Here is a 15,167-nt window from a genome sequence, read left to right on the forward strand (position 1 = left end):
TCTACTACATATAATACGATTAAATTATATCTTTACATTAAAAACCAAAGTCTATCAGAATTCCATTCATTCCAATAAATGTTATACCCCTTCATCTTCAAGAATAGGACTTGGAAGTATAAATTTGCCAAATTGTTTTACCTGAGCATGACCCCAAAACGAAGGACTTATTAGCCAGCCCTACTCTGTTGTTTATGATTTTGTCGTCATGGAGAACTGATTGGGCTCATTGATTCGAGTTGAAAAAGAAAATCTGCGCTCCTAGAATGGCATGCTTTGAGCACTACTGAAAGTGCTATTTTCATGGAAAAAAATGAATGCCATATGCTGAATTTGCTATAGGCCTATTGTTTACGTTTTTGTTGGTGACACTATCTTGATAATATGCAGCAGTTTAAAGGGCAAATCGACAGATGAAACAATAACAAAACAGTCGCCCCGTCTCTGTTTTGGTAAAAAGCTGAGAGATGGATCTGGAGAAATGTAACCACTCTCAGATTAATAGACAGAGCTATGGATGCACGGACTGACCATAAATAAAAATTATAGTTTAACCATGTTTATGTTATGAGGCTATACAGTGTTTGTTTACATTTACAATGTTTACAAACATTGGAGTAAACAAGCTTATATTTTGGGTTCTCATTGAGTGTGACAGTTAAACTAAGCTCATGAGGCATTTATAAATGATATTCTTCAAGAATCAATGGAGATATGTGTGTATATAAGTCCAAAAATGGATGTAGCAACTACAGATTGCCCCTTTTAAGTCTATCAAAAGTGTGCGAGCTTGAGCATGTGTCCATTAGGCCTATGATTCTTTATTTTTTATCAGCATGAATTAGATTGAGCAATAAAAACAAACACTTTTAGTCCATAGGCTTGGATCCGCACTATGCAGCTGTCGCAAGAGTGCATTTTTCACTGGCTGTCCACTGGTTTCAAAAACAATGATTGATAGGCAACTTCTTGAATTCCACTATTATTGGGTTCAAATGCACATTTAGATTTGTTTACAACTATCCACAACAACCACAATATGTAAGGCGCAAATAGCTAAATGAGAGAGCAGCAGTGTGATTCACATCAATGTGCTATGTAGATATCAATAAAAGGTGATATCCGTATCGCCGTAGACTACACCACTGCTGTCATCCTTCAGAGGGAGTTGCAGTGCGTTCGGGATGGTGCATAAATTAGATTTATCAACATATGCGTCAAACTGTATGTGTAAACGGCTTGACAGAAATGGTAGCAGAAGGTGAATGTTTAATTTTTGTTGCATACATATCCATGTGATGCTGCTTACTATTTTGGCAATGACCTGTTGGTGTGTTCGAAGTGACACACAGGGTTGGGGAGTAATGCTTAGAACACACCGACAGTGTTTTGCGCAAAATAGTATGCAGCATCATCAGGATATGTATGCAACAAAAGTTCAACATTCACCTTCTGCTACAATTTCTGTCAAGCTTTTGACGTATACGTTAGATAAATCCAACGTATGCACTGCAACCGCCTCTGCAACGCAATGCTGCAAGGCAAACGCAGCGTTTCATTGGAAAATAATGTAATTCTGGTGTACCGAAATGCATGACACTGTGGGTATGATCGAAGCGTAGTTCCAAAAGAATACTCCTGCGCGGGAAGGGTCGTTTTCCGTTCGGAACTCCCACTGAAGTCTATTACCGTTTGGCGAGAGAGAGAGGGAGGGGCTGGCTCACTGCAACTGGACGGGAAGTGATGTTACATTGATTGTGAAGAGGGTTAATGCAACAAATGGATCGAAAGGATTTAGTAAACCCAATTTAGTGAGTTTTTTTGTTTGTTAATTAACCAATTGTCATCGCTTTTGAGAGGGCGCTTCTACACGAAACACCAATAAGAAAGTGACGCACATACACTGGTAAGTTGAATTTCTCGAAATAAAGTTAGCGTACTAAATGTGTCTCGGCATATGGAGCTGTTTAGCGGACTTGTTTCTATCGACAGCTATAACTGCAACATGTTAAAAAAAATTCAGGACGGGGTTACTTTATCGTATAACGACCACCTGCGTTTCCACTGAGCTGAGGCTGCAGTGAAACGAAGTTATTTCCTGCTCACATTTACTAGGCCTACTTGAAGCCAAGGCTACTGAAAGTGCAATGACATTTTTGTTTTGTTTTTACATAATGCGATGTGTCGCTTTTATAGTTGTCTTGAAGTGAACTCTTAAATTGGATACACATACGTTGTAACACAGGATAGGCTACGTGTAGCCTGTACTTAATATTGTAGGAATGCTACACGTTCATTGGGAATTGAAGTAACAGTTTCCTGTCAAATTTCCCTGATCACATTATTTTTAACCTTATACTGCAGTGGGCTAAATCAGGGTCACAGTGTTTCTTGGTAGTCTTAAACAAATCTACTTTAAAACAAATTAGTACACCTCACACACATGGTTATGGGCTTGCAAAAAATAAGAGACTTGTACCATGTCAGATATAGAGTTAAAATGTTGAGTTTGCTTCCCAATTTTATTCTTTATATACATCACAGAAGACTGATATATAAAGACTGGTAACAAAACCGTCTGACATAGAAACAATCGGATTTCGGTGTTAATTGTTTAAACATGTTTATTAATTATGAAAACTATTAATAACATTCCACCCATGAGGCAACTTGACTGTAGGAAATGTTTATAAGCAAGCATTCTGAGTGAGAAGGGTAAGACTTATCTCCTGGTGGTACACGTGGCTCTCTCTACGGTATCTTGTTGTGTATCAATTTAATTATTTATTTGATCACAGTTTGAGAGCGCAATACCATTTGGAATAGTAGGCTTATATAACCTACACAGGTCTATGCCAATTTGAACTAGCAAATAGTTTTTCTCATAACAATATATAAAAACAAGGTGACGTCATTAGATTTGAACGTAGCACACCTTACAATATTTAATAGTTTTCCCTCGCTCTTTGTTCAAATGTAATGGGACCTCGTAAATACAACCCTTGTATTGGCTACATTTATCTAGGTTTATCTATCCATAAACCTGCATCCATTTGGCTGGTGAAACATCACAAGGTGTCTACCTCACTAACTTGGTATGGTATCTTAGGGATACCAGTCTGGCATTTTGTCTGGAGACATGCCATGCAGAAAAAACATCAGCTCAGACCAAACTAAAAATGGAAACGTTTTTAATTAGGTGTATGTCTTTGTGTTAATACATTTTTATTTTCTCAAGGTTTAAACACATTCTGGACATGATAAACCAATTTATTCCAAATTAACTTTTAGATTGTCTTTAGTTTACTTTACATCTGTCAGCTATTCAAAGATAGATGTCTGTCTAGTCTGAGATTTGAGCAATTGAGCTTGTGAACAAACTGGGCGATATGGTTATTAAACAGGGTCAATGATGGAGTAAAACATGACCAGTCACGACAACCACATGATGACCAACTGAGTTGGGGGTTATTAGATGTTGTTTTATGTTTCTGGTAGGGTTTGTGTCAGCTAATCAATTGTTTTCTTCTTCTGTGTGTCTGCGCCTGTGTGTGTGTGCACGCAGGTATGTATGTTGTCTGAAATGTTTCTAATGATAACCGCAAACATAATCAAATAATATTTTTGGTCCTATTTCACACATGTACAAGTGTGTTTTTAAATATCCCAACTCCACCTGAGACACCCTTGGAGAGTGGGGTCATGGCCAGGGTCACTATTGTCCAACGCCCCTGGAACAATAAGGCTTAAATGTCTTCAAACTAGCAACCTTTCGGTTACTGGACCAACGCTCTAAACCACTAGGCTACCCAACACCCATAATAATCTGTAAACCATTTCTCATCATCAGAATAATGTCTCTTCACTTACAGATATATAAAACATATTCATACTCAGAATGTTACAAAATAGTGCTTCCAGCCCTGAACATGATGAAACCTGATGATATTTCAGATGCATATTGGCAAGTCATTCTGTCAAGACATATCTGAGATGAGTGCTGTAGTATTGTGGTGCTGCAACACCCTTCATCTTGTGCAGTTTAAGTTCATGTCATCTGCATATCCGCCTCCTCCTTCGAGGAGTTCGCCATTATTGTTGGCCAACTGCCCAGGGTGGGTACTTCAGCTCTACTGCTCTGAGAATGTCTGAAAGGCTTTGTTCTACTTGCTGGCACAATCTGAGTTGCCCTTCCTCCAACTAGTGTGAAATTCACACCACCAGAGAACAGGGCTTTGCCTTAAGCCTCCTCTTTTAATCACTTTCACTTAAAGTTTAGGTTTGAAAGTAAACATACAATAACAACTTTGAAACACCTTTTGGGACAAGGACTTTAGCTGATCCTTGTTTGAGTACGAGCTCAGTTTGGATCTTCTGTTTTAGAAATGGGCAGGGGCAGTGATGTGAGTCAAATAATTTGTGAAGCATGAACAAATTCATGAACAAATGTGTAGGGATTCTGAATGAATGTTTACCTGATATCAGTGACAGGCAGTGAGGTAGAACTAGCCAGTCAGTGCATAGCTATGATTTCACTCAAAAATAAGTGCAGAAGGCCTACTCAAGATGCTCTCATGTCTAACTTGCAAGATTGTATTTCACACCTTAAAATATTTCATACTTCAGTCACTATAGTGGGCTTCCTCAAACAACCTTATTTTGCTGCTCATCTGCAACACATGTAATCACAGCCATTCAGGCTTCCTTGTAGAAGCTGTGATAAATTAGTCTCATGACATTTCATAAAATCTTTATTTGTATTTCTTTTTTTAAACCACTTTCTTTGTCCTATGCTACATATTTTACCAAGCCTACTACTTGTTATCCCACTATTCAAAAAAAAAAAAAAATCAGTAAAAAATGAATTTAGCATAATTAGATATAAATATGTAATTTAGGCTGTTCTTGTTCATTCTCTACAGGCTGTAGCTTAGGGAAGGATAGGCAGTTCAATGATACAGTGCCTAGTGAAAGTCTACACATCCCTTGCACAGTCTTCACATTTTGCGGCCTTAAAATTAAAGGAATTAAATTAGATTTTGTCCCCTACTGATCTACACAATCTTTTCCACGTTTTTAAAGTAAATACAAATGATTAAACATTTTCCTAATTGTAAAAAATATGTATTGATTGCGTATGTCTTCACACACCAGAGTTAATGCTTGGCGGAAGTCCCTTTGGCAGCCGTTACAGCTGTGAATAAGATTCTACCAACTTTACCCAACTCTTATGGCAACATACAAGTAACTGCCAAAGTAATGAAAACACTTGTGTAAATAAGGGATACAAAGTATTGAAAGCAGGTGATTCCACACAGGTGTGGTTCCTGAGATAATTAAGCAATTAACATCCCATCATGCTTAGGATCGTGTATAAAAGTGCTGGGCATGCCATTTTCTTGGCTACCATGACCATGTCCCCATGATTTTTATTGAGTTGGTACAGTTATAATTTTTCTTTCACTTTGAGAATGTGGAGTAGGTTGTCTAGACCGGTAAGATGTTTTAAACATTTGTTATTCCTTCTTAGATTTTTTTTTTAAAGCAGCTAATTGTGAAGACAGTGCAAGACAGTGCAAGGGGTCTGTAGACTTTCACTAGGGACTGTAAGTCTTTGGCCTACATGATTAACATCCTCTGTAGCAGCCTGCTTTCACATTAACTTTTGCAGTTAATCTGATTACCATTGGGGGCGACTGGTGCCGCCTCAGTGATCCTAACCTATGAAAGAGCAGGGCTGCCCACAAGCCTGGGGGCCTGTTTCTCTGGGGAAAGCCTCTGTAAATGTGTCCCTGCTGGTCAGATGGTGTACCCTTATACCAGCATGAACTGCCTGGCGACCAAGAGATTTGAGACATATAATTTACTTGTACAATAACACAGTTGACTGTCTTTTTTGCTTGACGAGGTCAATCGATTAGTGTGTGCAGGTAGTACTGTGCAGTTGTGCGGTGAACCTAATAAGTCGGTCCATATACAAGCCTTTAGAATGCCTGCCTGCCTATTCCATTTCCCACTGGGGAACAGCTCAGAGAGGCTGAAGATGGGGTGCTGCTAGTCCAGTCACAGTGTGTTCATCACAGAACTAGATTTTGCTCCAGTCTTTAAACAGCTTATTGCTCAGGAGGAGAGTTTTAATGCTGGACAGAGTGAAATAATTCCTTTTCATACCTTGGTCATATGATGGACTCTGCTTTCAGTGGGAATCACATCCAGCTTGTTCCCTTGAATATAATTTGATGGATATCTGTATTCAGCTCATCTTGTGTCCACCACATTCTTTCTCATTCACAGGCCTCAACTTTCTAGCTATGATATAATAACTCTGTAGTAATGCATAGCTTTATGTAATACATATTTTGTATCTATAAAAAACACATTGATTAATTCTGATTTATTTACATAAACTATTTATGGACCAGGACCAATCATGCCAGTGAAAATTCCAGATGCCTAGACAACGCTCAATACAATTTGAACAAAATTTTGTCAACTCTATGGAAGAACTTGTTTTTCTTGTGAATTTTTACAGGCCGTTGATCAATTGCGTAATTCTTAGTCTTATTTGCCTAATTACCCCCAATTAATCCTCTCGTGTAGAGTTTCAATCTGTAACAGTTGCCCCAAATAGGAGATTATCCACTTTTACCAAGCAAACAGGTAAAAGTTCACTGCGGATGGGGTTATAGCAGGATCTAAGTTTGAGTATTTCCTTACTGAACATGCGTGGAGGCAAATGTAGTTTTCTTTCACATAAAACATTTGTGTTTCCTGTTACTATGTCAGCATACTTACATGACCATGAGAGCTGTAGGCTAGACTCTCCAGACAGACAGAGAGGTGTGTCTGTCTCCAACATGGCTCTAAAACTTTTGTCCTCGGGTCAACTATTTCGCAGGCACTCTACCCTGGTAGCGTAAGGCACTGGGAACCAAAATCATGGGCATTAATATGGAGTTGACCCCCCCTTGCTGTTAAAACAGCCTCCACTCTTCTGGGAAGGCTTTCCACTAGATGTTGGAACATTGCTGCAGGGACTTGCTTCCATTCAGCCACAAGAGCATTAGTGAGGTCAGGCACTGATGTTGGGCGATTAGGCCTGGCTCAGTCGACGTTCCAATTCATCCCAATGGGGTTTAGGTCGTGGCTCTGTGCAGGCCAGTCAAGTTCTTCCACACACGATCTCGACAAACCATTTCTGTATGGACCTCGCTTTGTACACGAGGGCATTGTCATACTAAAATAGGAAGAGCCTTACCCAAACTGTTGGCACAAAGTTGGAACCACAGAATCGTCTAGAATGTCATCGTAAGCTGTAGCGTTAAGATTTCCCTTCACTGGAACTAAGGGGCATAGCCCAAACCATGAAAAACAACCCCAGACCATTATTCCTCCGCCACCAAACTTTACAATTGGACCTATGCATTGGGGCAGGTAGCGTTCTCCTGGCATCCGCCAAACCCGTATTCGTCCGACGGACTGCCAGATGGTGAAGCTTGATTCATCACTCCAGAGAATGTGTTTCTACTGCTCCAGAGTCCAATGGCGGCGAGCTGTACACCACTCCAGCTGACGCTTGGCATTGCGCATGGTGAGCTTAGGCTTGTGTGCGGCTGCTCGGCCATGGAAACCCATTTCATGAAGCTCCCGACGTTGCTTCCAGAGACAGTTTGGAACTCGGTAATGAGTGTTGCAAGGACAGACTATTTTTACGGTCCAGTTCTTTGAGCTTGTGTAGCCTACCACTTCGCACCTGAGTCATTGTTGCTCCTAGGTGTTTCCACTTCACAATAACAGCACTTACAGTTGACCGTGCAGCTCTAGCAGGGCAGAAATTTGATGAACTGACTTGTTGGAAAGGTGGCATCCTATGACGGGTTCATGTTGAAAGTCACTGAGCTCTTCAGTAAGACCATTCTACTGCCAATGTTTGTTTATGGAGATTGCATGGCTGTGTGCTCGATTTTATACACCTGTCAGCAACGGGTGTGGCTGAAATGGCTGTATCCACTATTTGAAGGGGTGTCCACATACTTTTGTATGTAGTGTAGTTTACAAATTATTATCTACAGTCTCGGTTGTGCACAGTTTTTACATTGCTTTCTTCAATGTTTGGTGTTGTCTGGTTTTCAGGTCTGAAATAAGCACTCACTATGTCTGATGGGGACTATGATTACCTCATCAAATTCCTAGCCCTTGGTGATTCTGGAGTGGGGAAAACCAGCTTTCTGTACCAGTACACAGACAAAAAGTTTAACTCCAAATTCATCACTACAGTGGGCATTGATTTCAGAGAAAAACGAGTGGTAAGTTGATTGCCCTAGTCATACAATTTGTCATGTGTGTGTGTGAGGAAACCATACATTTGATTATTCACATACAGGTACTCCCCTACCACCTGTAATGACTAATTAGTATGCTGCTTTGTTGAAAGAGTTAACATTTGAAATAGTAAATTATTCCAAGTTTTTGTAGTGCAGGTTTACTGTTGACCATGGAAAGTAAGTAGTAACTTTAAAAGCATTACTCCTCATAGTGCAAAAGAGAGCGCGGTAGAACTCTGTTTGTTTTTTTAGGAATCTGAGGAACTCCCAGACCAGGAAAAGATGGCTAATATCACTTGAGTTCAGCAGCACCCTCCTAGAAAATAAACACTTCACACCACATAACCAAACACCAGGGTCATTTAAGCATAATCACTCATGCTGTGTATATTGTAGAGATTATCAGGGCAAACATTTTCCATCTAAATGTTTAGGTTCACTTTGGGTTGCAAGATAGTCTATGTAGGATGACCAATAGGAAAGTATATTTTTAGGGCCTCATAGCCAGAGTGACCTCACACTGCTTTATATGGGTATAATAACTCTCTCTGTCTGACAGGTATACAAATCAAATGGTCCAGAAGGGGCAGCAGGCAGAGGACAGAGGATTCATGTTCAGCTGTGGGACACGGCGGGGCAGGAGAGGTAAGCCAATCCAAAACTCATCTCCCACTGACACGCTTGCTCAAGCCTTCACTGGTTCTCAGGTAGTTGTTGGCAGCTTTCAAATGCTTACTTTCTCCAAGCTGAATTAAACTCTGTACAAGGTGTTTTTTCTTGTGTGGTGTCAGATTTCGGAGTTTGACAACAGCTTTCTTCCGAGATGCGATGGGCTTCCTCCTCCTCTTTGACCTCACCAATGAGCAGAGTTTCCTTAATGTCAGAAATTGGATGAGTAAGTATTCTGTGGTTGTCAGAATCTACATGTACAATCTCATGTTGACTTCCAAAGAAATGTGCAGTGTCTTAACCACTATCTTTCAATCACGACTGGTGGGCTGACGACGGGCTTATTCTCTTTTTCAGGTCAATTACAGATGCATGCTTACTGCGAGAATCCAGATGTTGTTCTCTGTGGCAACAAGTGTGACCTGCAGGAGCAGAGGGCAGTCCGTGAAGATGAGGCCCGTGAGTTGGCAGAGAAGTATGGGTATGTGTCCCTTACCTATGACTAACCCTCCCTGAAACATTTGCCAAGAAGGCAGTGGCTGATGTGTGTTTACTCAAGGCTGTGCAGGGGAATCTCGAACGATACTAAACGTTAGGCTAGGTTGGTCCTTCTGGAAAGGCAAATATTTACACACATATAAAGTATCCTGCTTGTGGCCTGAAATTACACATTTAATGAATATAAAGGGATTAGATATTGACCTATGTTTTACTAAAACTAACAAATGCACCATATTTGGGGTCTAACACCATGCAGTAAGAGACTATGGGCTCTATTTTAACAAGCCTAACGCAATAGTAAATATAAGTGCTGGCGGTAGGTCGAGGGGTGTGTCAGTAATGTTTTTGCTATTCTCACAGCCGTTATTATGAGCGCAATAGCTGAAGGTGGCGCGAAATGGCTGTTTTTTTAATGAATAAATAAGTTGTAGGTGGGAAGAGGACTTGACCACTCACTGGCCAATCAAGGTTGCATGTGTTAGTCGCAAGGTCTGTAGGTTATTGAAGGTCTTTGCATTGTCATTAACTCCAATTTAGCTGGGGGCACGGAATATTCTGTCCTAGACCATTGTAGATTGATAATACAGTTTATTCAATAGCATAGGCTAGAGTAACAAGTGATAACAAGAGTAAAACAAAAACATCCAGTGTTTGCTCTGGAGTGTTGACAGTCAACATTGTTATAATTGGCTTCAATCAGTATAGGCCTTCTAGATATCATACTTAAAAAATTGTCTGCCTTAAATTGTATTGTTTGTGTGAGGCACATTCTCAATAAGAAAGATACAGCCTAGGCCTACCGTTGATACTGCATAATAAGACTGAATCGTTTAAATACATTTGGAGGAGTGTCTTTTTTTAAAGTAACAGCAAATCAATACAAAAAGTATATGGGGAACACTAAAAAAGCACGTATCTCTTGTTCCATGTGCATATGGGCACTGTGCGTCACTGCTGGATAGGCTGCGCTTCCGGTGTCAAAATCCATGCCGTATCCAACCGCATTAGCTACGGACAGCTTTTGGTTGGTCTTAAATATCTCCACCAGTGCATACTGAAATTGGCACTTTGGCGCATGTTTTTAAGGACACAACTTGGATATTGCCACCCCTCTCACCTCATCGCAAGCGAGCTCATACGACAGGTAAATTACCAATCCTGGCACTAGGGTTTGAAAATAGAACCGCTCCGGCTTTAACAGGTCTAAATTGCAAACGAGCGTGCGTTTTGAAAATTGCACGAGCTTAAGGCCAGCCGAAAATAGAGCCCCCAGTGCTTAGAGTTATGATCATGTTATGTTCAAAAGCTGTTATGGTGAGCTGAATGGCCATCTTGTGCGCGGAAAATATCTAAGTGACAACATATTTAAAGTTTTAGGATGGGTAATCAGATTTACATAGCCCAGTAATAATGTTATTGCTGAATATTATACAGATAGCCATCTGAATCTCCTAACTCAACAGTAGAGTCTGAAGTCTCTCTTCCAGACGCACGTCATATTGAGATGTCATGGTTGTTAGTGTTCATATTTTTTAACGTTATGTGAACCGATGGCTCCACCAGTCTGAAATCCAATGTGGTTTTTAGAGAGCCACGATCCTCTACTATTTCAAAGATGCATCTTCCACTGCTATAGCACAAGTGCATGTTTCATGACGAAAAACAAAGGACACCCAAACAATTAATTTTTTTCAACCTTGATTTCTTTTCAACTGCTGAGAACTATATTCTGTCATAGTGTAAAGCTTTCAGTTAGATCCAAACTTATTCAGGTTGTAGGTAGATAGTTTGTCTCATTCAGAGACGTATCAGTCGATGTTGATCTTATAATGTGTTGCTCTCCTTTCTGTGCAGAATCCCTTACTTTGAGACAAGTGCAGCTAACGGGCAGTTTGTTAGCCAGGCTGTGGATGTCCTGCTGGACCTCATCATGAAGAGGATGGAGCGCTGCGTGGACAAGTCCTGGATCCCTGATGGAACCGTACGATCCAACGGACACAGTGGTCACACAGACATCACAGAGCCCAAGACCCAGGAGAAGGGCAAATGTGCTTGTTAGGGTCCACATACAGATAATGGTTGCACCTTCAGTGATGTTTTGGTAGGACTGGGCTGTATGGCATGTGATGAAAGGCATGTAACATTTGTAAATCATTGGTATCATAGGAAGTTTTGGCAAGATGGGGGGGGGGGGGTGTATGACGTGCAAAGCTGAAAGTAACCACCAACCCCTGCCAAATGTACCAGAGCATTATTATGTTTTGTTAATTTGATTATGCCATTTGGAGTGGTGCCTCTCCATTCACGTGTCAATTAAGTGCCTTTGTTTTCATTTCAGATAATATTATATGTATTTTAAATTGTAAAACATAAAAGTGTATTGTAACTATTTTCTAAGATCCAGTAGAAAAGTGAGAAGCCACTGAAAGTTGTATTAGTTGAGAACACTTCCCTGTGTATTAAAGGGAACCCATCCTTATTACATTGAACTTTTTGACACAGGATATTTTTGTCACAATGCACTTCCATTTATTCTTGTACAATGTAAAAGTCCTGAGCACATGCAATCTGTAGTGAATAGAGTGATTTATTGTGTAGGCCTGCTCTGTAGTATCTGAGTAGCGGAGTCATTTGGGGTCTTTCTTTTTATCACGATGTCGGGATCTTGGGGCTATCAGAAATGTTTGAGGTTCCACGTAAATCAATGCTGATTTTGTTCACTCATATCATACAATGTGCATTAAATCTGCTGTATTCTGTCAAACACTGTTTTTATGTCAAATATGTTAACCATATCCTTTATTCCAGAAAATAAATATATTTTATTATTTATTAAAGCTCTGTCTCAGTTGTCACCTTGGCTACCTCTGAAACGACATTATTTAGTGTCAATCTTGTTCTAGTCAATATGTAACATAACGAAAATATTTTTACAAACAAAATCTGCATTTTCCAAGCTATAAATTAAGGTTTAGAAACTTCTCTAGTTACACACTAGGGGGCAGTTTGTAACGATAAAAAAAATGAAAATATATTTATTTACCGGAAATAGTGTATCGTAACTTCCTTTTAAAATCCTGCCACTCGCATTCCACCACGGATAACACATGGGCAATAAATAATCCAGAAATCTAACGATGAGAATTGAAAAATGTTACTTTTGCTCGGGACCTGTGTATCCCGGGCACGGTACGATGTTTGTGCGGAACGACTGCAAGGTTTGAGGTTTTTTTTTGTGTCCTACTTTCTGGATTGATGGCTTCCATGCTAATATGTTAGCTGTTTTGCTAACTTCCTACTGTAGCTAGCTTGTTTTGTCAGCTGGGATGTTTTTTTTCTTCCAAATGTCTGTAGCTATGTAACATCAGACAAGTATAAGCCCAGGTGCCCAACTATGCCATAGATAACCTATTTGTTTTTCTCCTCATAGCTGTCTTTCAACGTTTTAGTGCAGTTTCATAGCCAGCCAGGCCTGTTATTGTTGCCAAGTGAAGTCTGTCTCACTCAGCAGTGAAGGAGATATTGGCTTTGCTAAAGCTGTAGTAGTGTTGTTTCCTGTACATTGAGGGGGTCTCTCCATGACCAGACATAGATCAGTTCTTGTTGCTGCTACCATGTGTATAAATCAAGTAATGACTAAAATGTCTTCTCAGACGTTCAGGTTTTGTAGATCAAAATGCCTCAAAAACTTCAAGAAGAAGCGTAACCCAAGAAAGACCAGATGGACCAAGGCTTTCAGGAAAGCATCTGGCAAGGAATTGACAGTGGTGAGTTCCCACATTCACCCATGCAAGTTGTAGAATGTGATATGATTGATAAACCATCATAAACGTTTTCCCCTTGAGTCTCTTACTGAATTATTTCCAACAGGATAACTGCCTGGAGTTCGAGAAGCGCAGAAATGTGGCCGTCAAATACCAGAGGGAATTGTGGAGCAAGACAGGTACTTGTTATGGCTAAAGTCCAGGGGTGTATTTATTAGTGCAAACCGTAGTGAAACGTTTTGCAATGAAAATTAGTGTTTCTTATTGGACAAGTCCGGGCTGTATTCAGTACTTCTTGCAATGGAAACGGTTTACCGTTTTAAGAACCAAACAAAAATAATGAAACCGGGATGAACCTACCTGAATTTGTCCAATATAAATTCTAGTTTTCTTTGCAAATCGTTTTCCGCTTGGAGTAAACCGTTTCTGATACAAAATGTTTCGCAACAGACTTAATTAACATTTTGCAACAGAATCTGGTGTAATGAATACACCCCTGATAGGTGCCTCTGCTTCGGTCCATTTGGTTCTTACTAATTACATCCCTGCCCTCACTTTCATCTTTCAATTGTTTTCATACTCTATTCAAGTCAATTCTCACATGACAGATTGAGATCATGCCCTCCGCTCATTTAAATGACAAACGTTACTCTATGTTCCATGGTGGTGTATGTTACTACTACAGCATAACATCAAGACAACGGTAGCTAACTTCTAAGATTTTGTTAATAGCCTTGTTGATCTGTTAAATACAATTAATTTTGTTATTTTCAGTGGAGGCAATGAGGAAGGTGGAAGGAATAAAACGGAAACGACAGGCACAGTTCATTTTCAACAGGTAAGCCCTAGCTTTCCCCCCACAGATAAGAGCCTGGTTCAATTTGAAATTGTTGGCCACACTAGGAAGACATGGGACTTCCAACTTTATAATGGTAATATTAGTATTCCATAGAGTGAGTTAAACTTTAATTACGCAGTCCCTGCTTCATAACATTATTATGAGTTAGAGGGAAATAACTAGGCTAACATAAGGCCAGTTTTGCCAAGTATTGGAGTCTGATATGCCTTTAGCACTGTTTTCAAATAGATTTTGCCCTATTTCCTCTATCCCTTTCTTGATCAGACTGAAGAAGGGCAAGCAGTTGGAAAAGGAGGAAGCCATCAGCGAAGTGAAGAAGAACATTCACCTCATCAAAGCCCCACATGCAGGTGAGTTCACTGATTTCCCTTGTTTCTGTTAGTATTTTACATTGTGTGTATGTATGTGTATATATATAATTTGAGAAATTAGGTGATGGCATTCATTCCACTTGGAGTTTGCATAATGAAATATAGAATTTTGCTAATCAATTTTTTTCCCCATATGTAGGCAAAGCCAAGGTTATGGAGGAGAAGATGGTGCAGAAGTTACAAGAAGATGTGGAAATGGGCGACGATTAGCAAGTCCTTATTGGGGCTCTGCTGAAATAGAGACCTACAAAGCAACCACTGGCTCTATTCATAACATCCATAGAATTTCCTTTACCATACTCTGGACAACATTCTGGGAAGAAACAACCTTATATAGCACTGCAACCCAGTGCAGTTCTGGGGTGCTGACACAATATTAAACCCTTTGAAAATAATTTCGTGGAGTGTTGTCAAATTATGGTTTTAATAAAGTATTGTGTCCTGACATATTTGTTTTGTTATTCATCCACATGAACTTTGAAATGACACATTGTCGAATATGTTTGAAGTTAATTGCTTTTTTTTTAGTTTTGGTGAAGACATGCTGAATTACAGTACTTCAAGTACAGACATGGCACATAGGGGATTGAATGGCAATATATTTGTTTAGAATGAATGCAGACAAAAATCATCAACAAACAAAAATCCCAACTGCTAAATCCTGCTAAAATAGCGACGC

The 15,167-nt window shown here is 39.8% G+C and overlaps 2 protein-coding genes across 2 annotated transcripts; both read left to right on the forward strand.

The window, feature by feature from the left end:
- Window positions 1-1,701: 1,701 nt before the first annotated feature.
- On the forward strand, window positions 1,702-12,331 carry LOC120056187 (ras-related protein Rab-27A). The gene is made up of 6 exons (XM_039004421.1): window positions 1,702-1,906; window positions 8,134-8,306; window positions 8,884-8,969; window positions 9,116-9,219; window positions 9,351-9,474; window positions 11,349-12,331. Exons 2-6 carry the CDS (start codon window positions 8,154-8,156, stop codon window positions 11,551-11,553), a joined length of 672 nt encoding a protein of 223 aa, XP_038860349.1. The 5' UTR covers window positions 1,702-1,906; window positions 8,134-8,153; the 3' UTR covers window positions 11,554-12,331.
- Window positions 12,332-12,557: 226 nt separating this feature from the next.
- Window positions 12,558-14,935, forward strand: LOC120056193 (probable ribosome biogenesis protein RLP24). The gene is made up of 6 exons (XM_039004435.1): window positions 12,558-12,712; window positions 13,148-13,261; window positions 13,365-13,437; window positions 14,033-14,096; window positions 14,382-14,467; window positions 14,628-14,935. Exons 1-6 carry the CDS (start codon window positions 12,632-12,634, stop codon window positions 14,696-14,698), a joined length of 489 nt encoding a protein of 162 aa, XP_038860363.1. The 5' UTR covers window positions 12,558-12,631; the 3' UTR covers window positions 14,699-14,935.
- Window positions 14,936-15,167: the final 232 nt, after the last annotated feature.

Source organism: Salvelinus namaycush, chromosome 1, assembly GCF_016432855.1.
Source record: "Salvelinus namaycush isolate Seneca chromosome 1, SaNama_1.0, whole genome shotgun sequence".
Classification (NCBI taxonomy): Eukaryota; Metazoa; Chordata; class Actinopteri; order Salmoniformes; family Salmonidae; genus Salvelinus; species Salvelinus namaycush.

What these genes read in the sequence shown, in the direction of transcription:
- LOC120056187 (XM_039004421.1), top strand. Translation starts at nt 8,154, where the DNA reads ATGTCTGATGGGGACTATGATTACCTCATCAAATTCCTAGCCCTTGGT. An exon ending in ATTTCAGAGAAAAACGAGTG is followed by an intron (nt 8,307 to 8,883) that starts GTAAGTTGATTG and finishes TCTGTCTGACAG; the next exon opens with GTATACAAATCAAATGGTCC. An exon ending in GACACGGCGGGGCAGGAGAG is followed by an intron (nt 8,970 to 9,115) that starts GTAAGCCAATCC and finishes GTGTGGTGTCAG; the next exon opens with ATTTCGGAGTTTGACAACAG.
- LOC120056193 (XM_039004435.1), top strand. Translation starts at nt 12,632, where the DNA reads ATGAGAATTGAAAAATGTTACTTTTGCTCGGGACCTGTGTATCCCGGG. An exon ending in CTGGCAAGGAATTGACAGTG is followed by an intron (nt 13,262 to 13,364) that starts GTGAGTTCCCAC and finishes TATTTCCAACAG; the next exon opens with GATAACTGCCTGGAGTTCGA. An exon ending in GGAATTGTGGAGCAAGACAG is followed by an intron (nt 13,438 to 14,032) that starts GTACTTGTTATG and finishes TGTTATTTTCAG; the next exon opens with TGGAGGCAATGAGGAAGGTG.